We start from the raw sequence: 23,391 nt of genomic DNA on the forward strand, positions 1-23,391 counted from the left end.
ACCAAGTAAGTGACTTGGACTTACTAAGTCACTGTAAGTGACATTTGCTGAGTTTGGTCCCAAAGAGATTAATAGGAAATCCTACAGCTGTAACTCTCCCTTGTATCTGTTCACCTGTACATCTTGGTTCAAACTTTTCTTAAAACCCTCAAAGCATAGCTCTTTGTGTGTCTGTTTTTTTTTTTTTTTTTTTTTTTTTTTATATCTGAGACAGAGTCAGAGTGTGAGTGGGAGAGGGGCAGAGAGGGAGACACAGAATCTGAAGCAGGCTCCTGACTCTGAGCTGTCAGCACAGAGCCTGATGCGAGGCTCGAACCCACAAACCGTGAGATCAGGACCTGAACTGAAGTTGGACACTTAACTGACTGAGCCACCCAGGTGTGTGTCTGTAGGTCTTATCTTAATAGATTTTTAGATGCAGGGGATGTTTCCTTCCTTTCCTTCCTTCCTTCCTTTATCAGACACATGGCATACTTTTTTCCTCACTCATTGTGTGTTTGAATAATCAGTGAAATACAAACATAACTTCCTATGTGAGGCCACAATGATCCGGATAGTTTCGCCCCAGAATCCTGTGCAGTATTCTTCCTTATTGGTTACTTCCCTTGAGAAGTTCATCAGAAGAGCCAGGAAGCTTCCCAAGTCTCATTAGCCTATTGACTTTGGCACAAAAACATGAAGCTTAATTTCCCAAGGAATGGTGATGTCAGGTACATCAGGTTTGCGGAATTGTTGGGGTGTCTGTGTGTGCGTTTGTGGGGGTGGAGGTGGCCAGGGATATTACACTAAAACTTGTGTCCACTGCGTGAGTCATGACAAACTGCTTTTAGTAAGAACACACCCAGCTATGCTCATACATCGTCACTTCCTGCATAAATGATCACTCAAAGAGAAAAGACAGTTCAGATGTAGAAATCCTTGTTAGAAATGGTCATTGGCCTTTCAAATTGTGGGCAGATATGGCCATCTGGTGTGCACTACAGAACCACACATTGAATTTTCTTTTAATCTCCTCACTACCAATCAGTGTGATTTGGTTGGCTTTCCAAGAGCAAACCTCTCTTTAGGCTTTCTTAGGGGTACATCTTGAGGACCTTGGCTCATTCCCAAACTTCAGGCTCTCCAAACCCATAATAATCGTACACGCTACACAAGTTCGCCCTCTTATAGATCCTTGTATAGGCCAAAGTCAAAGCCATGAATAAGTTGAACTTCAAGGGGCACAGAACTGTTAGTAAGTAGAGGAAGCCAGTAAAGGGAGAGCAGAGCAGAGAGGGGGCAGCAAGAGACCATGAAATCCAAGAGAGGAAAAAGAGGTGCCTGTCTTCGGGCTCCCTCAGGCCCTAATAACATTCTAATGAGCTCACGCACACCCTGGATATAAACTTTTGAATTGTTGCTCACAATCAAATAAGTATGACCCAACCAGTATCAGTCTGAGTGAAGCCAAAAGACTGTAAACTCCAAAATCTGACATGCCTACCCTCACAGGTCCCCAAATGTCCGTCCATCGTACTTCTTTAGCAGTCTGATAGAAGCCACAGAGAAGAACAAAATGAGGTCGTCATAACCATTTGGGACCGTTAGTATTGTCTGGGCCACTCAGCCAGACTTCTGTCAGCCCAGGTCTCTCACCTGTTTTGAGGGACTAGGAACTGAAGAAGCCAGGGCCCTCCGGCAATGTTAGAGACCTCCCATCTGAGCCAGCAGCGTCTGCATCCCACCTTGTGAATCTCTGGCCCGGAAGGCCAGAGATGCTGCTAAATATACTACAATATACAGGATAGACGCCTCCGCGCCCCCTCCCCCTCCACAACCAGGAATTATCTGGCCCCAAATGTCAGTAGTGCTGAGATTGAGAAACTCTGATGTTCATGGCAGGAGAAGACTTGAGGACATAATTTAAGTGGTAGGAAGGACAGAGGGTTGCTCTAGAGGTTGAGAATTCGACCAAGGAGACCACCACCAAGCTTGGGGAAGACACCATACTCTGTCACTACCTGTGGCCTGATGCTGGGTCACAGGCATCAGGTGCAGCAGCAGAGTTAAGATAAATCGAAGCAGTCAGTCCTTGAACAGAGCTACAGATTATGATCGGAGAGACTAAGACTAATCAACTGATTCCATTTATTCCCCTCACCATCATTAGGAGGCATTGTGACCTAATCTGTATTTACATCAAAGGAATAAATAGCCTTGTGTGACAGAGACGAGGGTCTAAATTAGAGTGAGCAGAAGAGCAGCTCATTAATAAATTAACTTATTTATTTATTAAATTAAAAAAAATAATTTATTTCTGAGAGAGAGAGAGAGACAGTGTGAGCAGGGGAGGTCAGAGACAGGGAGACACAGAATCTGAAACAGGCTCCAGGCTCTGAGCTGTCAGCACAGCTGGAACCCACCAACCGAGAGATCATGACCTGAGCCCAAGTCGGAGGCTTAACCGACTGAGCCACCCAGGCACCCCTAAATTAACTTATTTAAATGCACATGGATTGGAGAGTGATATTTTGATAAATCTGAGATGTGATAGCAAACCTGTTAAAACTAAACTAGACTTTTCATTAGGTTTGTTTTTGGTTGGGCACCTTCAAAGGAAAGCAAGTGTCTTCCCTAAAGAGCAGACAGGGCAGGAATCCCAAAGCAATATCAATTTTAGGACCTGAGGAAGCCTGAAAGCCACACAGCCCCCTCTCTCCCCATCCTCCCACCCCTTTAAATATTTAATTTCTCTGATGGAGGCTTACGTATTTCTGAGACGTAGGCCACCAAAATTCTGGTCAGCAGATTTCCCTGGAATGCTGAGTTGGGGAGCAAGTTTCAATCGGGGAATGTTCTGGAAAACTCCGTAGACAAGGCCACGTTAAGGATACGCTTCCAGTTTTGGACACAGGACATGTATAGAATACTTGTCGGTGCCCCAGGAGGGGTTGAGAGAGGCCATTTTGTAGATTGGGAATTTCGTTTTAAACGAAGTCGATTTGTAGAAGGCCAAACCTAAGCCATCACCTTGATGCATTAATTTATTTCATTCAATAAACTTGTAGGTCTAGGCCTTTTACTAAGTGCTGGCGATAGAAGAAGAGACGCGGCGCTCAGTGAGTTCTGTCAGGAGCAGGCAGATAAAATAAGTCACTAATATGAGCAATAGAGTCTCCACTGCGAGTCATTCCTCTGTTCTGTCTCCTAACTCTGCCCACGTTACGGAGGCGTCCGGCACATGAGAGAAGTCCATGAATTCTTGGCCCAGAACTCGGCCCTTTATCAACGGTAGCCCTTTACTTATAAACAGAGTTTTGCTGTGGCTGGAAAAAAACTTTTCCGACGCTGGGTCGTTGGAAGGTTGCGGACGTGCGCATTTTTAACGTTCCCACGTTTTATAACGTTACGGTCCCATGCACAATAAAGTGTGTGAATCAGCCTGCGTGATGGGAGGCTCTGGAAGCTTTCTGAGAAGGGACATCCACTCTTCACACTGTCCTAGAAGGAGACGCCAGAGCCCAGAGCACCAGCAGCCGCATCGCTGCTCTCCGCTCCGCGCTCTGCGCCAGCTCGGCCCGGCCTACATTTCCCAGGATGCTCATTTGCCGGCGCTGCTTCAGGATTGGTCAGAACAACGCGGAAGTCATTGCAAGTCGCTCCGCCGCGGGCGGAGTTCTGGACCCGGACTGGGTGCGCACGCCCCTTCCCTGCGGCCCGGGAGGAGGACGAAGCTCCGCTCCAGAATCACAAAGCGCCCACCGGGTTTTACTTCCAGCCGAGCGGCAGTGCGCCCTCCGCGGTGCTTTCACCGCCGGTCTTTCAGGGCCACGCCCCTTTCATCCCGACAGCCGCGAATCTCCGGAGACTGGATTACAGCTGCCGAGGCGGCTGAGCGCCTCTGGGCGGCGCAGTGCGCAGGCGCGCGCGTGTGGGTCTCGCCGCGCGCGGCGCTCGGTTGTAGCGGGAGAGAGTTCCTGGGTGAGGAGACCCGACAGCGGGCACCGGAGCGAGCGGGTGACCGAGCGCTTCCCCTGCCGCCATGGCAGCCCTGCGCTACGCGGGTCTGGACGACACGGACAGCGAGGACGAGCTGCCCCCGGGCTGGGAGCAGAGAACCACCAAGGACGGCTGGGTTTACTACGCCAAGTAAGGGGCCGCAGGGGGGCCGCCGGGCCTGGGACGCACCTGGAGGGGCCGCACCTGGAGCCCTGACGGCCTCGCGCGCCCGGGCCCCTGCGCTGCCCCGAACGCCCCCTGCGCGGGGACGGGCGCGAGGGCCGCGCGAAGCGGCGGTGAGAGTTAAAGAGCTTCCTCAGGGAGGCCCCCGAGGTCCTGAGGAGGGGTCGGCTGCCTTTCTCGCCCTGGGTCCGGTGGGGTCACCTGGCGGCGCTCAGGCGCGCCCTCTGCTGCTCAGGAAGCGGCGCTGCACGAAGTCATGGTGGCTAAAGAGCCTTATTCCCTCTCCCGAAAAAAAAATCAGAAAAAACAAACAAAAAAGCCGATGCCTCGGGGGTTCTGGGGCAGGGAGCTCGAAGTATGTATTTTAAATAAATGCCCTAATATAGTTATGCATATGTATATCTACATACACATACTGATGTGTGTATATATAATAGAATTCCGGTAGTTTCCCCGCAAAGTTTTGGAAACACTAGTAAGAGACCCTGTTTCCCATCAATAAGTGTGTGACTTTGGGCCATTGAAAGAACCCTCAGTCTTTTGCATCTGTAAAATGGGTTGCTAGAGTTCCAATTCAGGCAGCGTACGTAAAGCACTTAGCACAGATCTAATAAGTACTCAATACTTTCACTTCCCCCGCCCGCTACCCGCTCTGCAGCTGTGACAGCACCGCCTAAGTCTGATATAATCACCTGCCATTGGTTCTCAGTACAGATTTCAAAGACCCTCAGGCCGCCGACACCCACCTTGGGGAAATCTGTATTTATAGGCTTTCCTTGCAAGGTAGGTTCTCAGTTGGCTTTGAGAAACACAGATGTAAATATTTTATTTACATACAATATATTATCTGAAAACTCAGAAAATATCTTATCCTTGGATCCTCCTCCAGAAATTCTCATGTAACTGGTTTGGGCCCTCCCCGCCTCCACTGGTATGTTGTAAAATCAGACCAGGCGATTCTCCAAGGTTGGAAATCGCTGCTGTCTTTGGTTGCTTGGTAGAAAGAAACCCAGAAAAGAAAAGAAAGGAAAAAAGACCTTGGAGAGTTTATTCATTCAAGACACAGTGGGGTTTTATCACGTGCCAGGCTTTTTGCTGGGTGCTCCTTATGCTGAGATAAATAAGACCCAGCTGCCACCGGTGTTACCTGCCGGAGTGACGCGTGGGTGGTTCCCGTGTAGCCTGCTGGCAGGACGCAGGTGTGGTAGGTGGGGGGCCCCGCAGGTGAGCCCCAGAGAGGTGGCCTCCGCACAGGTAGAAGTGGGCATGCTCGGGCCGGCCCAGGTGGAGGCAGCCTAGCGGAGGGCTCCGTGTGGCCCGTGTGCTGCCGGAGCCGTGGGAAGACTGAGGCCGCAGTTTATGGAGGGGCTGGGGCTCCAGCGTCAGGCCCTGGGGGCCGCTGAAGGCTTGCGGCCAGGGAGTGTCGTCGGGTTTACGTCTTCCTTCTTCTGGAAGATGGTTTCTGGCCCTGGAGAACTGAAGGGAGGAGCGTGGCCGCAGGGAGCCATTAGGCTGTTGGGGGGCTGGCTCCAGGCAGCTTCTGAGCGCCCACTGGCCGTTCCCTCTGTCTGGATCCCCCCAGAGCTGAGCTTAACTGCTCCTGCCCAGGAGACCTTCCCCTTGTCCCCGCCCCCGGCACCCTCCTCCCAGCACCTGGTTACCCGAGTCAGGGTCCCTGGCCTTGTCTGTAGTCTTATAGCCCTTCTCTCCTGGTTTGCGCTGTCTTCCTCCCCCGGATTGTAAGCTTCCTGAGGGCGGGGACCTTGTTACCCTCGGTATCTCCCGTGCTTAGCACCTGGGAAATGGAAGTGCCTGTGTAATGAGTGAAGTAATTCGTTCCCTGAGCCCCTCTGAGAGCTTCTGGGGGGGCTTGCGGTCGGAGTGCATATACTGTCTCCAAGGCCCTCCGCCCACCGCTCCCCAGTGTTTTGGGTCTCAAACTGGCCTGTCTCGTCCCATTGTTTACACCGAATGTAGTGACAGGGTTTGGCTGGGTCCTAACTGGGGGTCCCCCTCTCCAGTCTCTGTAGCCCTCTGTTCTTCAGCCTTCCGGGCGGAAGGAGGCCTCCGACCAGTCCTACTCCTGGATTCCCCTTGATCTTTCCTGACCTGCAAGCATCCTAGCCCTTCTTTTATCTCTGAAGGTGTTACTTGTTCTCCCTTGGGGTTCGGGAAACTGCTAATGGGCTAAAAGAAAACTGCCCTTTCGGCCTTACTGTTGTCATATGGTCTTCCTCTCAAGGGCAGCATGGCCACCCCCAAGGTCAGAGGCTGTAGCTCCCAGCGACACTCTGGGATCCTAATGAGACCCCCTCCCTGGCTCATAGCGGTGCCCCTCTCCCATCGTGTGGCTTCTGTGGGCCCCTCGTGCTTTCCCACGTGCCCCATGGTGCTCTCAGAAGCTCACGGGTCGCTTGGCTCCAGGGCCCACTGGGCCAGGCTTTCAGGGAGAGGATGATCCTGCCCCTGAGGGGGAACCGGGCACCAGAGAGCGAGGGCGGCGTTTCTCCCTCCCTCACCTGGTCCAGAGCAGCCCCTCTGGCCCAGCCCGGAGGTGGGGACGGAAGGACGAGGTCTCAGTGCCCGGTGCTGTCCCTGCAGTCACCTGCGCCCCTGGGCCCTCCACCCCCGGCCCCCTTTTCTTCTGAAGCCGTCTTCACAGTCTGCTCTCAGTCTCCAAGTTAACTAACTATACTTCAAAAAAATTTTTTTCTAGAATAGCATACTTGAGATGATATCCATGTAATGTGGTATGAATTTAATTTTGATTCTTTTGGTTTAAATTAAGATCACTGTTAATTATCTCTTTAAATGACAAGCTTATTGAAAAAACACAGAAGAGGGCTTCTGTTTAAAGGAAAAGAAGATAACACTTTGGGGACGTGTGTCGTGATTTTCTGTTCATTAAAAAGTCATTTTAGGTTACAATTAAGAACACTTTTTAATTAAGTTTTGCATGTAAGTATTTATTCAGATCAGTACTTCTGTGTGCAAGGCCCAGTTCTCAGTTCTTCACACATGTCCTCTCATTCAGCCCTCTGTAACCGTGAGGAGCGGGTGGTGTTACTGGTCCCATTTTACAAATGGAGAGACTGAGGCACAGGGAGGTTAGACACCTCTTCAAGGGCACGTGGCTGGTGAGTGGGAGGGCCAGCAGTTATGAGCAGTGGGCGCCGACAGTCTTACTCCCAAATCACACTCTTTGCTGTGAGGCCTGGGGTCCTCCCTCGGGGACACTATGTCCTTCAGGGGACAGTTGGCAATGTCTGGAGGTGCGTTCTGTTTGCACAATGACGGGCTGTCAGCATGTGGTAGGCGGAGGCGGGGGACACAGCTAAGCATCCGCAGCACCCACGACAGGACAGCCCCCCGCAGAGAGCGACCTGGCTGGAGTGTCAGGAGTGCCCGTGGAAGGAGCCTGGCTTGGCATTTTCTGTCAGAAGAAAAACGCAGGGTGACAATGCTTGTTTTGTTTTCTTAACAGTCTCTCAGGATAGCAAAAACTTGTTCTGAGAGAATTTTCCGGCTCCTTTGGAGAACATTTACGCATTCCCCCTCTTTATGCTGGGGCGGCCACACGGACAGGGCTGGGGGTGTGAGGGTCCGCGCTTCTTTCTCAGGGGCGCTTTATGGAGCCTCGAGGGAGGTCTTCGTGGCGCTCGGCTCAGAGCTCATTTGATGCCTGCCCATGGGATGAAAACTCCTCGTGACACCAGGCAGAGGAAAGTGTGATCACGTGTAAACTCTTAAAACAATTTTTTTTAAAGGTTTATTTTTGAGAGAGAAAGAGAGACACAGAGAATGAGTGGGGGAGGGTCAGAGAGGAAGACAGAATCCAAAACAGGCTCCAGGCTGTCAGCGCAGAGCCCGACGTGGGGCTTGAACTCGTGAACCTCAAGATGATGACCTGAGCTGCGGTCAGACGCCCAACTGACTGAGCCACCCAGGCGCCCCGTAAGCCTTGGGAAGCAGGACGTTCAGCAGGGCAAAGAGCAGAACAGCGGGTGCCCTTGACGGGGTCCCTCCAGTGGGCGAGGAGCGGCTCATCCTTACTGGGGACTCAGGGTCCCCCTTTCTGCAAGTAGGATTTCACGGTGGCCAATGTGCAAGCAGAGGTGGTCGTTGCTGCTGATAACCCGACATTTGTACAGTGACTTCACTGTTCACTAGTCACTGTCCCAGGTAGAGCGTCCCTTACCTTTCAGTGATTCTGTGCGGCGGGCGTGGGGCAGGGAGCCTGGCTGGCCGATTGCAGGCATGCGGGAGCCTGGGTATGTGGCCCCGAGTCCAGTGTCCGCAGTGACCCTGCATCTGCCACTGCAAAACATTGCAAAAACAGACCACAAGCCGGCAGTTCCTGGAAAAACCTTGCTTGCCGGGTGTAAATTCTGACAGTGAGTTCTTGCTCTATTCGTTCTCTTTAAAGCAGTTGGTAGGGAAGCACTGTGCAGATTTTATCATCAGCTAGATGTCAGTGATTAATTATCATTTTCTACTGGGGCATGAGTGTGTGACCTTCTAGGAAATCCAGCCTCCCCTTTGAATGTCTCTTGCAACATCCAGCTGCTTCTCCTATGAAGTAATTTTATGTTTTTCCCGATACTTCATCACCTGTTGGCCAGTGTGTCTAGTCTGTTGTTGGCTCCTGATTTTAATTATAACTTTGTATGCTGTTAGATAAAATGCTAAATTTACCACAGAAATGAGACTAGTTTGTTTGTTTGACTTGTTTAAAATAATAGGTAGCACTTTTGAGGCTTTTTATATATATGCTAGGTACTGTGTTCAACCCTTTATGCACCTTTCCCCAGAGCATTTCCTTGAGATTGGTTCTAGGATTCTTTCCATTTTGCAGGTAGGAAAATCGAGGTTCTGATGTTGAGTAACCTGGCGAGGTGGGCAGTTAGGTGACCCTGGGGCTATCCTGCTGCGTTCTACAGTCTTGAGAGCAATTAGGAGTCAGTGCTTAAAACACTTTGAAGTTTCATCTGTGGAAAGAATAAACATTTGAGAAGATTCATATTTTGTGTAATGATATGTAAATATCAGCATCACACATCAGGTTGAAGTCTGGGCACCTGGCCCAGAATAAAACTGAGACACTTGCGGAGCACCTGTGGCTGTTGTGAGGGCCTCGCTGAGCTCCGGGAGTTGACCCAGACCTGGTCCCAGAGCTCCCTCCCTCCTCTGAGCCGCTCAGCGACTTTCCTTCCAGAGGTTTCCTCCGGCTGCTTCTCCTCCTCACCCAGGGCATTTGATCCGATGCAAACCGTAACGTTTATGTTCTGAGCATTTCCTTTTCTGAGCTCTGGCTTTACCACTCTTGAGAGTATTGTTTGGGAGGGAAAAAGACTTAATGCAGCTAATTAAGTTTTAGAAGTGTAACCTTCACTTACTGCTTTTTGTGGATTTTTAACCTTTTTTTTTTTTTTGACAGTCACGCTGAAGAGAAGACCCAGTGGGAACACCCGAAAACTGGGAAAAGGAAACGAATTGCGGGAGGTTTGTATGTTGTTCTCCTAAAGCAAAGAACCTTGTATTTAAAGTATTCACGGCAGAAGAAAACCGTCACAGTCAGAGGGGCGACAGGCCGTTCTCGTTCCTTGAAGGTTCTCTCCTTGTGGGGAGGAGCTCGCGGGCCGTGGCAGACAAGGCGAGGAGAGTGGGGTGGGCCGGCCCAGGCGGTATCTCACCGGCTTTCTGTAACAGCTGATGTGGCTCAGCGTGGCTGCTGGTCATTGGGATGGCGTCGGGGCGTGGGTGGAGGGCATGGGGCCCCCGACCCAGGGCCTGGGTGTCCGTTCACCCCACCCCTGCCGCGCACACACCTGCCAGTCTTCCTGTGTTTCAGATTTGCCGTATGGATGGGAACAAGAAACCGATGAGAACGGACAAGTTTTTTTTGTCGAGTAAGTGGCTACATAGGAACTATTCTCAGTCATTTTTCTTTTCCTTTAAAGTGTGTTTATTTATTTAGAGAGTGTGCATGTACGTGTGTGCGCGCACGTCAGAGAGAGAGGGAGAGAGAATCCCACGCAGGCTCCATGCTGACAGCCCTAAGCCTGATGTGGGGCTCGATCTCACTACTGTGAGGTCATGACCTGAGCTGAAATCAAGAGTCAGATGTTCAGGTGAGTGAGCCACCCAGGTGCCCCTCGTTTTGCCTCACAATAGGAATTTTCAGTTGTAATGCACCTTGAATATAGAAATATTCGTAGCATATATAACTAATTTTATCAATAGGAATAACTACTTTTAACAGTTTTTTGATTTATTTTCTAAGTCTGGTTTCTATACGCATGCTTTCTTTTAACTAAAGTAAGGAATGTACTGTATGAACTGTTCCTTAACCTGTTTTATTCCCATGAAGTATCTTATGAGCATTTTCTCATATATATATTTTTAAGACAGTGGTGTTCAATGGCCATGGAGTCTTATTATTATTTTTTTACAGATATACTATAATTTATCACATTACCCACTGGGCATTGATGTTAAATTCCCATGTAGTTCCTTGGCCTCTTCCTGTGAGCCTGTGAACCTGCGCATGCTGGTGTGAGGTCTGAAGCTGGTGCTTGGGGCGGGGTGGGGCAGGAAGCCCAGGTCGGCCTCCATGGTGCACAGGCTTTCACCCTAGCTTCTCTCAGCCTCCCTAAGGGAGGTCAGGGAGGAGCCTGGAGAGGCGTGCAGCGTGGCCCCGGCTGGTCGCCCCCCCGGCACGCCATGGGGTCTCACATGGTGCCCGTCAAACACTTCCCTCACAGCTCTGGCTATAAGTAAGATGGAAGCTGGATTCTTCTTGGCTCTTTGTATTTACAGGGTGATGAGTCTAGATTAAAAAACCTTTTTTTTTCTTTTTTTAAAAATTTTTTAATGTTTTATTTATTTCTAGGAGAGAGAGAGAGACAGCGTGAGCAGGGGAGGGTCAGAGAGAGAGGGAATCACAGACTCCGAAACAGGCTCCAGGCTCTGAGCTGGCAGTCAGCACAGAGCCCGACGCGGGGCTCGAACCCACGAACCGCGAGATCATGACCCAAGCGAAAGTCGGACACTTAACCGACTAAGCCACCCAGTCGCCCCTAAAAAACCTTTTTTAATGTTTGTTCACTTCTGAGAGAGGGAGAGAGTGAGAGCGAGTAGGGGAGAGACAGAGAGGGAGACACAGAATCTGAAGCAGGCTTCATTCTCTGAACTGTCAGCAGAGTCCAACGCGAGGCTCTAATTCATGAACTGTGAGATCATGACCTGAGCCACCGTTGGACGCGTAACTGATTGAGCCACCCAGGCGCCCCCTAGAGTTTTAAACTATATCATTTTAAGTGCGCACACGTAGTACAAGTAAACTTTGAATCACAAAATCTCGTCTATTCAGTGGAGTTAGTTCTTAGTGGTTTTTAAGATATTTTGAGGTCTTTTGTCTCTGATCCGAGAGAGTACATTTAAAACTTAAAGGAGTAAATCTGTGACATAGGAGTCACCTAGTAATTCACATGAACCAGTGTATTTTAATATTGTTTCTACAAGGCTTAACTCAACTCCAGGTCACAAGTACAGTGCCTGCCGGAGGTATGAATACGGCGTTAACATGAAAATCATTACAACTTCAGAATGTTCAGACTTTTTTTTTTTTTTAAATTATTTTGAGGTTTCTATCTCCCACCAGTTTTCTTATGTCCTTGCACAGGGTTCAGATATTTCACTGAAATCTCAGGATAAGAGTGGCTGAGAGATCTTACAGCCATATTTACATGGATTAAAAAAAAAATCCCAAAGCCGCCTCCTTTTTTAAGATCTCCGGATACGAGGCAATGCTTTTTGTATGTAACAGCATATTTTACAGGCAGTTCTGAGGAGAAGGATTTTGATGACCGTCTTTCCAGGCAGGAGTGTAATCCTTCTGGAGGCCAGAAGACAGATTTAAATGGATGCCAGTTCTTTTCGGGGTTAAGAATAAGCCTTTCTAGTACATGAGAAATGGGGTTTGCCTCGCTCAAACTGTAAGATTATCTCATGCTTATAAATGCCCGGGTTCACTCCTTTCTCCTTTGCAGCCATATAAATAAAAGAACCACCTATTTGGACCCAAGACTGGCATTTACTGTGGACGACAATCCCACAAAGCCAACCAGCAGACAGAGATATGACGGGAGCACCACCGCCATGGAGATACTCCAGGGCCGGGATTTCACTGGCAAAGTCGTCGTGGTTACTGGGGCCAATTCAGGCATAGGTAGGCCAAAACTTACCGTTGTTTGTCATTTTTATCAGTGCTGTAATGAAACCTGCTTACCTTTTAACTGTAATGAAGTGTTTTGTAGTGATTGTCTCATTTAGAAATGTGTTGACGGCCTTTTCTGCAGTTGTTCTGTGGCCTCTTTTGAAGCCGCACTGTTCTCACGTGAGGGGGGCGGGGAGCCCGACCACGAGTTCTCCGAGGGCCGGACACTCGGCCAAAGACGGTGGCTGTTTGGTTTGGAAGGACTAGAGACAGCAGGTTCTGTCTGAGGGTTCCTGACTGGTCTGCGTGGTGTGTGGACACATTTCAGCCACCTGGGTTTTTGAAGCCAAAATTGATGGGTCATGGAGTATGGGGAAGAGCAGTGGGTCATGACCTTGGCCAGAGGCTGCTGCAGGGTTCGGCTAGTCGCTGAGCCCCTTTGGGAATAGGACCTTGTTCCTCTGTGAAGCTGGGGAATTCGTCCTTGTCTGAGTCTCTGGGTTAACCCTCTCAGCTACTGACGTCTAGGTGGATGGCTCCCGGTGCATCTCCTTAGCATCGAGGGCTCCCGAGTGGAGCAGTGGCAGAGCCCATGCTTGTACCGGAACTTTCCGTGCGGTTTTATTCTTACTTTGTTTTGATCCACTAACATCAGTGCACATACCTGTGAGACCCAAACTGCTCTGAGTAAGGGTTTGCATCTTCAGGTTGGTTGACACAGATAAAACATAGAATTACATTTGGGTGTTTTCTGGCAAGTTCTCTCTGCCCTTTAGCTCCTCACAGCCCCCCTTCCCCCTCCCCCCCCGTTAGCCTTCTCTTTCATAAGCTCTATCTTCTCACCCTTTGCACACCTCCTCCATTGTCTCCTTGCTCTGTCCCTCTTAATTTTCAGTAACCTCTTCTTGAGCCCCTGCATACACCCCCCGACAGCATCAGGGGGAGCGTGGGAGGTGAACGTATGTCCCGTACAGTCGAGCAGGTGACCGTCCCAGAGCAGAACTCTTGACTGTACTTGTCTATGAAGGCAAAGAGGCAAATAAAATCTTTACAAATTGAAAAGGAATTTATTTAACATCAGCTCTCAGACCTCATCATAGGTTCAGAATATCTTCTGAACTTCTCTATTGAGGTAGATGCTGCATAATCATTAGTGGTATCGAAACTGATGATGACGCTATTTACAAAATAATGGCTGGGTCCTCAGTCACCCAAGAAGCAATATGTTGGGTCGATGGCCTTGACTGTTCCTATGTGAAGGTGTGGACCAGCACAGTGTAGGATAATTAAGAAAAAAAAGTGCTTAAGGACTTAAGTAAAATCTTTTTTTATTAAACACTTGGTTAACCAGGAAATTAAAAGATCTCATTCCTATACTCTTGTGCTCAGACGGTTTTTTTCCTTCAATCAGTAAGGTACGTGACCACTGGTTATTTTCTGTGTCAGAGTTTACATGCTGTTCTATGATGTTAGGTAGCAGACCTTTGGGTGTGGCGCATGCTCTGTCAGATCTGCAGTGTCAGAAGCTTCAAAGATTGTGACCCAGGACCAGTTGAGTTGGTCCGGATGACACAGAGGGTTGTGTTTCAATGGATCTTTAAAAATTTTTTTTTTTAGTGTTTATTTTTGATAGAGAAAGAGGCAGAGTGCGAGTGGGTGAGGGGCAGAGAGAGAGGGAGACACAGAACCCGAAGTAGGCTCCAGGCTCTGAGCTGTCAGCACAGAACCCGACACGGGACCTGAATTCATGAACTATCATGACCTGAGGTGAAGTCAGACTTCTCACCAACTGAGCCACCCAGGCGCCCCTCGATGGATCTTTAGTCATTGTAAAGAAGGGGATTCTGCAGCATTGAGAACAAATGTGGTGTCCATTAGGGACCTTGGACCTCTTGAAGATGCCTCCTGTCTGATGTCCATAATAATCCACTTTGCGGACGCTGCAGGCAGGTGCCTGTGGTCCAGGGGCTGTGGTGGTAAATCCCAAAGTTCAGGGCGGACAGAGTGTTGGTGAAGTTGGGGGCAGCCAGCTTGTCCTGTTCAAACAACCCCCCGCTTTCTTCCCCAGCTCTGGCCTCCCCTCAGAAATAGCCTTTAGCGCTGGGCCTCAAACCCTCACCCCCCCCGCCCTTCTTCACTCTTGGGAAGCACAGGTCCAGGGGACACTCAAGGCTTTTATTTTTACTTTTTGAAATAATATCGCACTGAAAATTCCAAGCAGTCAAATCCTCGCAAATAACTTTCCCTCAGCAGCAGCGGTTTCAGGCTTAAAGAAAAGAGGCTGAAGATAGGCACGTGGCTTTTCGGCGTCCCTAAGTTCGCTTTTGTATCCCGCGTGGCTGCCTTAGACGGTGTCCTTGCCCAAGTAGGCTGTGGCTTCCAGATAAAGTCCTTCCTTCTCCTGAACTATGAAACACGTCAATTTAGAAATTGCTATCACCACTCTTCTGCCCATTTCAAATGGAATAACTGAATGCAGAGTGAATCGGGCATCTTCATTTCCAAGACTTGTGGGCTTTTAGGAAAATCATTTTCTATCAGAGCTTTAACGGGGTCGGTGTTCACTTCCCCCTTGCTGCTCTGCAGAGCCCGCCTTCCGTGTATTCACTGTCCAGCCTTCACCCTTGCGGACAAAGCCTGTTCCCTCTGAAGGCAGGGGCAGGGGTGGGGTGGGGGGGGTTGGAATAAAGTGCACTGGTATTTATTTTGGGAGCGGTGACTCCTTGACGAAAAACACAGGTAACCCAATTTGCTTTGCAAATGCTGACTTATAACCCGCTATTTCCAGTGACTCTTTATTTTGTATATTTTTTACATTTTCCACAAGGCATTGCTGTGGTGGACTAGCTGTCAGTGAGGCGCTTTCTCCGATGGGCAGGGCTCGTCCGGTGGGGAGAGCGGACTCCTCTCCTCATGAGCTTCCGTGTGGCCCTGGGAGCCTGCCCGCCTTGAAGCGGCCTCTGAGCAGATTTTGTGTGATTGTCCTCCTCTGGCCCTTGCGTGATGCAGAGCGATATCTAGAATTTTTGCAGTTTTCAATAGTTTGTAGTACTAAGTAAGGCAGTTGGCGGGATTCCCACTTAATTCAGTTCAAAAACATCAGAATGATCCTGAGAGATCTACGGATTCTGAAGAGATGTCAGCACGAGCATAGTGCGTTCTTGAGGTCTTTGTTTTCACACGTTAGATCTGTAGCCCGGTCTTACTTCTGGTGGGGTTCAGTTGTCTGGGTTGGGGGTCGCCAAACCGTGGCTCAAGGGCTAAATCTCACTGATGTCTGATTTTGTAGCTAAAGTTTTATTGGGACACGGCCACACCCACTTATTTCCATTTTGTCTGTGGCTGTTTTCGTGTTATCAGCAAAACGGAGCAATTCCGGTAGAGACCATATGGCCTGCAAAGCCTGACATATTTACTAGCTGGCCCTATGCAGAGAAGGTTTGCTGCCTGCTTTAAATGATGGTAATCCCTTTAATGTAATGTCCCCCTGATGTTCTCTAAATTAGCCACACCTCAGGTAAAATTTAGATAAATTGATGCCCCGGCAGGCTGTGTACACCTGTTGGTGATCCCCTCCCCCCAGTGTCTTGAACCCCTGGCTTCAGCTCTGCCCCCCTTTCCAGGGAGCTGCCAGCATTCAGGTGTTGCCTCCTCAGAAACACACTTTTCTCTCCTTGGCCTTTGTTCAACCAGCGTTCTGTACCTGAAGGAAGACCTTTGTAGATTGAGAGCTGTAGCTTGCACCCCTCTCTGTGGAGATCAGCATCTCTGTCCCTGGGGGACTCATCTCTTTACCCAAAGCTTCTGCTAGCTAAGCCATGAGGCCTGGAACCCCACGGTCCCAACCGCTAACCAGTAGAGACGAGGGGGGAGCTCATTTCTGTTTGTGCTCAGCATGGCCGGATGGGAAGGGCTGGGTGTGTCACTACTCCAGAGTTAGTGGCTGGCCGGCTCCAATTGGGTAAAAATGAGTGGAAATGGCTTCAACCATTCATTTAATGGTGATCGTTAAATACAAACCTTGCTGGGAAGTCTTGGGAGAGGGAATGTTTTAGGTTAGGATTTCCCAGCACAGAGGACTCCAAAGCCCCTGTAAAGACTCCGCCTGTCAGTCGCCCTGATTTGGCGCTGCATATAAATCGTTCAGGGTAAAGCGCTGCCTTCTTGGATCTGAGGGCTAACGAGCTTGTTGGATGCAGGGTCCTTCCAAGGAGGGGTTCACTGAAAGCCCCATGTGGGACAGCACCCACCCTTTTGGTGTCTCCTGTCGGCAGGCCCTTTTGTTGGGACTCACACACTCTCTTGACGCAAGTAGGCAGAATGATCGCTTTTAAGAAGTGAAATCCAGGAGCGCCTGGGTGGCTCAGTCGGTGAAGCCTCTGACTCCTTTTCAGGTCATGATCTCATGATCTTGGGTTCTTGGGTTCTTGGGTTCGAGCCCCACATCGGGCTCTGTGCTGACAGCTCAGAGCCTGGATCCTGTTTCAGATTCTGTGTCTCCCTCTCTCTCTGACCCTCCCCTGCTTATGCTGCCTCTCTCTCTCTCTCTCTCAGAAATAAATAAAACATTAAAAAAACAACAACCCTGAAATCCAGATTTTGTCATGTGTCTATTTAAGAATTAGAAACAAGTATGAGCAAATCACATATATTTGGTGTGATGCTCATTGACAGTGGTGCCAAAACTTTCCCCTTGCAGCCTTAAACCGCCACTGGTTACATTTTGATTTTAAAATCCCTTCCAGAGTTTATTCAAGTTGAAAAGTTCCTTTGACCATTTGGACTGCCATAATACTGGACTGCAGCAAGTGTCATGACTTTAGATCTAGGCTAGTCCGGTCTGCTTGAGCCAGAGGACTTGTTACCAGGAATAAAACTCTTTCCCTGAACACATAGTAGGTGGCCAGCTTGGCATGTACCAGTAAAATGTATTTTAGGACTGACACTTCATTTTCTATTGGCATTTATGTTATGTAACCCCCCTCCCTAAGTTTGGTTACAGGGATTCTAATGGTGTGTATTTATTTAAATATCAAAATTGATATATTTTGAGACAATGATACCTGCTCAAGCTGTGAAAATCACCCCTAAATTTGTTCTCCTGGAAACAAAATCAAGGTATCAGGTTTTCATGTAGGAATGCCAAAATGATACTATAGTATGATATGGAAATTGCTCATTTTGGCTTTTGAGAGCCCATTTTTTAAAGCTCGGGGTCTTACTCCTAAATCATGTGTTGAAATTACGGTCCAAAGCGGAGTTGACATGTCCTTTAGCCTACTATTTACCCATGATGATTTCGTATCTGGGGTAAATTCTGCCAGTTGTGCAGTGATGCAGCGAAAGTGTCTTCCTCATGGAGACAAGTGTGTTCTGAAGGCTTTACACCTGTGTTTCATCATCAGGCACTGGGCGTGCCTACTCTGTGCCTTCAGCTCTTTGCTCTTTTCCATGTGTCCTGAACCATGTGTTGACTTTTTTTTTTCCCAGCTATTCCAAAAGCTCCCATGAATCCGAGGCCAGAGGCTAACTTATAGTCATTTTCTTGGTCAGAACGTACTCGTACAGGGTTATTGTCATTGCACTTGGGAGGCTGCACTTTTCCTTTCCTGTCTGTCAACATGACTCAGAATAGTGGGGTCTCAGCATTTACCTTCCTTTTAAGAACCTGGGGCTCATTCGTAGAGAGATAATTTCTGAAATAATCTAAATCATCTTTTGGAAATATAAACTCTCTTTTTTTATTTTATAAAAATTATTTAAAATGTTTTTATTTCTGAGAGAGAGAGAGAGAGAGAGAGAGAGAAACAGCGTGAGCAGGGGAGAGCAGCAGCGTCAGAGAGAGAAGTAGATGCAGAATTTGAAGAAGGCTCATGACTCTGCTAGCTGTCAGCACAGAGCCCGACGCGGGGCTCGAACCCACGAACCATGTGATCATGACCTGAGCCCAAGTTGGACGCTTAACCGACTGAGCTACCCAGGCGCCCCTAAACTGTCATTTTATATTAAAAACTTTTTTGACCATTTTTCTTTTATGCTAAAATATACCTGTATATTCTAAGTAAAAAGGCTTTAAAATTATTTTGTTCCAAAACAATAGAGATTTTTGGCAATATTGGAAAAAGCCCTTGATATTACATAAAATTGAGAATGAGTACCTTATGAATTAAGTGACCATTTTACAGTTAAATATTCTTAGACACTGAATGTCAATGGAGATCACGTGATCTAGCTCAGTATGTGGACCTCTTAAGAAAGCTGTATATCTAAAGGAATAGACCAATTGAAATATTCTAATGGGCTTCATAATTGGTAATAATATACAAAGAATACTTAAATATAAATATAATGATATATAATTATGTGTAAGTTTGTACATGTTTTTTGTAGATCTCAAACTTTTTTGCCATCTGAGAAGAGTTGAATTTCATACTTGCGTGTAGGTTTAGCTTTCATTCGTTTCAGTGCTGTTATGACAAAAGAGGGTCCTATAAGTTTTGTTCAATGACAATGATTCAAGCTCATAACTTAAGGCGGATATTTAAAAAATAAGATTTCTACCCTGATTTGAAGTTGCAGGTATTTTACAAAGTTTGAAAGTTTGGAAATTATTTCACTTAATATCCAGCTTAAGTAATTAGATCTTTGGTCTTCTATACTACAGTGACATAGTGACTGTCCTGGAGAAAGGACTCTATTTTCTGTAAATTAGCCTGAAAGAGAAAGGTCTTCATGCAGTTCTGTCCTTCCTCCACTAGAGGGCTCTGTTGCCCTTTGATACCGTTAAACAAAAGCCGTGGCTGCTGAATAGTTTTCTTCCTCAGCTGGTCTTGCTTTCATTTTTGTTAAATAATGCCTTTTACTTTCCTAATGTATCTTTTAGGCCTTGTACTTCTCGGTGAAAGAGTTCAAACTGAAGACTGTTCCTGGTGTCATGTTTGTTTCTTTTCCTTTCGTCTCTCTCTCTTTTTTTTTTGGCTTTTGTTTTTTTGTATAAAATGCCAACGATGAAGAGATCCGTTTAATAAAAAGGTCCATTGTGTTCAGGGAGCAGCCCTGTTCTGCCAAACTACACAAGGGCATGTGTTTCCTTGACATTATTGGTTTTGAGTGTGCTGGCCTATCAATAATGTGATTTTTTTTTCTAAGTAGAAATTGTAATATTTAAATATTAATGCCTCTGTTTGAGGTTCATTTGGAATGCCTCCGTGATCTTAGAATTTTTACTAAGAGTCTAGAGTTTCCCTGCCTCTGCCACCCCAGCCTTCCCCAGTATTATATAATTTATTTGTAATTAGACTGTTTATTAATGGTATGTTTTTGTACTAGAAAAAAATATGTCCTTTTGGCCCCAGTATATGTTTCTTAAATAAGAGAGGCCATGTGAAACCGAATACTTAATGTGAAGTAAGTAGCCAGGGCTCTGTGCATACAGGATCTTAAGGAGTGCGATTTTGATTTTGGCTCTCACTAAAGTTTGAGGCAACCCATTAATTGCATGCTTCAGTTCTCAAACAGAAATTTGGGCCAGGAAAGGAAACACTTTTGGCTTTATAAAACTGCTTATTTTCGCATTTTAAATGGGGACAGAAAGAACACGTTACATTACATACTTTTATTTGTATTAATTCTTTTTCTCAGCAGCTCACTTTTTCCCTCCTGAAGAATAAAGGGACCTGAATGCATGTGAATATACTTGTAACACTGCAAAACGTCTTCACCAGAGTAAAGATGTTTCGGTCATTCGTATCCAGATGTCCGTTTTTTCTGAAACAAAAATAGTTAACAACCAGATGGTTATTCTGGGAATTATTGTAGATTTGATGACAAATGGTGTGCTGGCAGTTGAAACCCCCGAGGTCCTGGCTTATTTGGTCTGACGTGGCCCGTGTCCTTTCCTGCACTTTCTGCAGCACCTACACTGTGCTCTGCAGACATAAGTTCTCGGCCTTTTCCAGAGTGACGTTTGGGGGTCGCCAGCAGGCCTTCTGTCTTCAGTGAAGACTTTGGCAGATTGATCAGAATTCCAAAAGCAGGAGTTTCTGGCCTAAATTTATTATCTGGGGCTCAACAGAGGACACTGCGTTTCAGGAAGTGCTGGTCTTCATTTGCCCCACGCGGTGAGGTACAGAGGGAGGGTCCTCCTGTGGTGAAAGGTTGTGTGACACGGTTGGGATCCAGTTGTTTCTGATCCGAGATGACTCGTTCAGCAGGCTGTGCTGCTTGGTGCTCTGGACCCGGGTTCGCAGCCACACCCCCGTCGTGTTGTCTCTGCCAGCTAGTCTAGGGTTCCTCACTGGACCCTGAGGGGGGATGTGAGGTTGTGTGTGCACAGTAACGGAGGGAGTTTGTGTGCATGACATGGGGGCGGGGCGAGGACGCTCAGACTTCAGTGCTTCTTCCTGTTTCTCTAGGGCCTGGGGGGAGACTAGCAAGGTGGGGGAGCGAGACCTCCCCTGTGCGCCATGTCTCCCACAGGGAGGCCCAGAGTCAGAATCCACACAGCTTCTTGTGTAGTTGCAGGGAATTGGGAGTGAAAACTAGTAAAATATTTTTTGTTCTCAGCCTCACCTGTAAAATGTACGTAATCATTCCAGATTTGTGGGTATCGATCACTGTCATGTCGTCTCCTACCAATAGCTGTTTAGAATTCACAGCTTCCACACGCGTCTTACTTAATTCTCTCCCTGGCGTCCACAGCCGTCTTAAAACCGAGTCCGAATGAAAACACAGAGAGGTGAGGTGACTTGTCTGAGGTCACACAGCTCTTGAGTTAATGGGGTTGCAGGTCTGGAGCTGAGAGTTCCTGACCTCGTGCCCGGGCCCCCTCCATCCTGCTTGCAGCCCCATTGCCCCAAGGAGTAGAGCACCGTCCTTAGCGAGGCTTCCCGGGCAGCAGACCCAGTCAGAAACGAACACAATTATTTTAACGAGTCTGTGAAAGACGGCTCTGCTCCAGGCCGGATGCCGGCCCCTCCTCGGTGTTGTAAACTGGATACTGGGGGATAATGACCGGGAGAGGGGAAGGGGGGCGAGGACTGCCGTCGGTCAAGCTCGTCCCCGCTCCAGGTGTCAGACTAGAGTAGCTTTGTACGCCTTCACATGTGCGTCCTTTAAAATCCTTTGTCATTGGTGTGAATTCCTTATGGAAACCTTAGAAAGTGCAGATGAGTAAAAAGAAAAAGACGCAGGTAAGAAAAAGGATCACCCCAAGTTCTTCCCAGCCAGAAATTGTTGTTCATCTTCAGCACATAGGGTTCTGAGCATTTTTCCCTTGTGTGGTTTTTCCGTTGACCAATGGAGCATGACCCTCTTTCCCATATTTGACGACATCTTAAGTGACTGTCGTGTTTTCTTATATGCCTCTTCTCCTCCTCCCAGGTGGTACATTAGGGTGGGTTTTAAAAGCTTTAGGTGATGCCGCTGAATGGAGATGAACATCTTGTAATGAAATGTTTGTATCCGTCCGGGACTATTCTGCGCTTTTGTTTTCTGCAAGCGGAATTGTCAAATCAAGGGATTTGTTCCTGAACCTTAACCTCTCCATGGGTTTTTGATCAAACCACACCCCTTGGAAACTTGTACTCATTTGAATATGCATTTGCCCTGTGTCCTTGCCAACCTTGGAGATTAGCTTTTCTTTTTTTAAAGTCTCACTTAAATTTGCATGTCTCTGATTATTAGTAAGATTGATCAGCTCCTCATTTGGCCATTTATATTTATTCTTTTATGAATTGCCTTTTCATCTGATGTTTGTAACTATTGGATATGTATCGATTGCTAATTGATTGCTTCATTCATGTGGTATAATTTAATATTCAAAATGTCCCTTTCCATTAGAAGCTAATTTATCTCAAAGTGTCTCTTACTTTAAGTACACGTTCAATCTTGTAATCAAGAGGAAAATCATGAGGAAGAAGTTAGCGTAACTCCCCTTCGCTTCGCTAAGACCTTTTGAGTGTACGTCTTATCTATTATACCAGCTGCGACTCATCGTGGGTGCTGCCGCTCACTGCCTGCATCTAAGGAGGGAACCCCCCAGAAGATTCTGAGTTGGCCACTTACGGTGGTGGTTGAGCCCCAGGTAACACCATGGGCGACATTTGGTTATTTTGGTTTTGCAAATGCCGCCCCCCCCACATCTTCTATTAATGATGGTTACAACTCTTCAGAGTCTTCTGTGCATTATCTCATTTGATGAGCCTGGCTCCCGCGTGGTGAAATGGTACCACTGCTGAAAATAGCTTTGCTGACAGTCAGGGGAAGCTTGATAGGTAGCGAGTTTCTATCTGGAGACGCAGCAGGGAGCATGGGAAGAAATACCGGCTCTGGAGGCAGACGTGACCTAGTTTGAAAGCCCGGCCTCACCACGTCCCACCTGAGTGTCTTGGGGCAGGTGACTTCCCTTCTCTGAACTCTTGTTCCACATCTATAGAACACAGTCGATATTCCTGTTTTGCAGTTTTTAAAGATGGGAAGTCCAGAGTGCCCAGGGATTTGTCTGCTCAGCGTCACAGGCACTTACTACACTGCAGGCATTTTGGGAATGGGAGGCAAGGCGATCAGGTTACTGAAGTTAGTTTGGTATTTTCCTAGCTTCCTGGATCTTGGATCCTCAAAAGACTGCCTTAGTATCTGTGAGTTTGTCCTCAAATGACCTTTCTAACTAACCATTTTTAGGCATTGAATTATCTTTGGTGTGAAAGGAAACCTTTTGGGTGTTTTTTGGTTGGAGGTCAGATAGTAGCTTCATCCAGAAAAAAAAAAAAAAAGTATCAAGTGGAAAGAGAAGAAAAAAGACAAGGTCATTTCTGTTGCACTGAAGGAAGGAAATTGGTCTATTCAGTTTGGGGGTGAGAAGCAAGGAACGGCACGAACCATGGGGTGAGCCATCTCCGTATGGAGCGCGGGGCACGCCAGCCTTGTTCACTGGAGTCTGGGAGGGTTTCCGGGATCTCCTGCTGTGTTATGCGCAGATGTCCAACCCTGCCATTCCATGCCGTGATCAGACC

General features: G+C 47.7%; 1 protein-coding gene across 1 annotated transcript in view; it reads left to right on the top strand.

Annotated features, from left to right (window-relative positions):
- The first annotated feature begins 3,908 nt into the window (after positions 1–3,908).
- Positions 3,909–23,391, top strand: part of WWOX (WW domain containing oxidoreductase) — a 955,205-nt gene continuing 935,722 nt past the window's right edge. The window contains exons 1-4 of the mRNA XM_039227618.1: positions 3,909–4,128; positions 9,599–9,663; positions 10,013–10,070; positions 12,213–12,391. Coding sequence (XP_039083549.1) covers positions 4,022–4,128; positions 9,599–9,663; positions 10,013–10,070; positions 12,213–12,391 — 409 coding nt within the window. The 5' untranslated portion in view covers positions 3,909–4,021. The remainder of the gene's footprint in view (positions 4,129–9,598; positions 9,664–10,012; positions 10,071–12,212; positions 12,392–23,391) is intronic.

Source organism: Hyaena hyaena, unplaced genomic scaffold, assembly GCF_003009895.1.
Source record: "Hyaena hyaena isolate Hyena2069 unplaced genomic scaffold, ASM300989v1 scaffold_1, whole genome shotgun sequence".
NCBI lineage: Eukaryota > Metazoa > Chordata > Mammalia > Carnivora > Hyaenidae > Hyaena > Hyaena hyaena.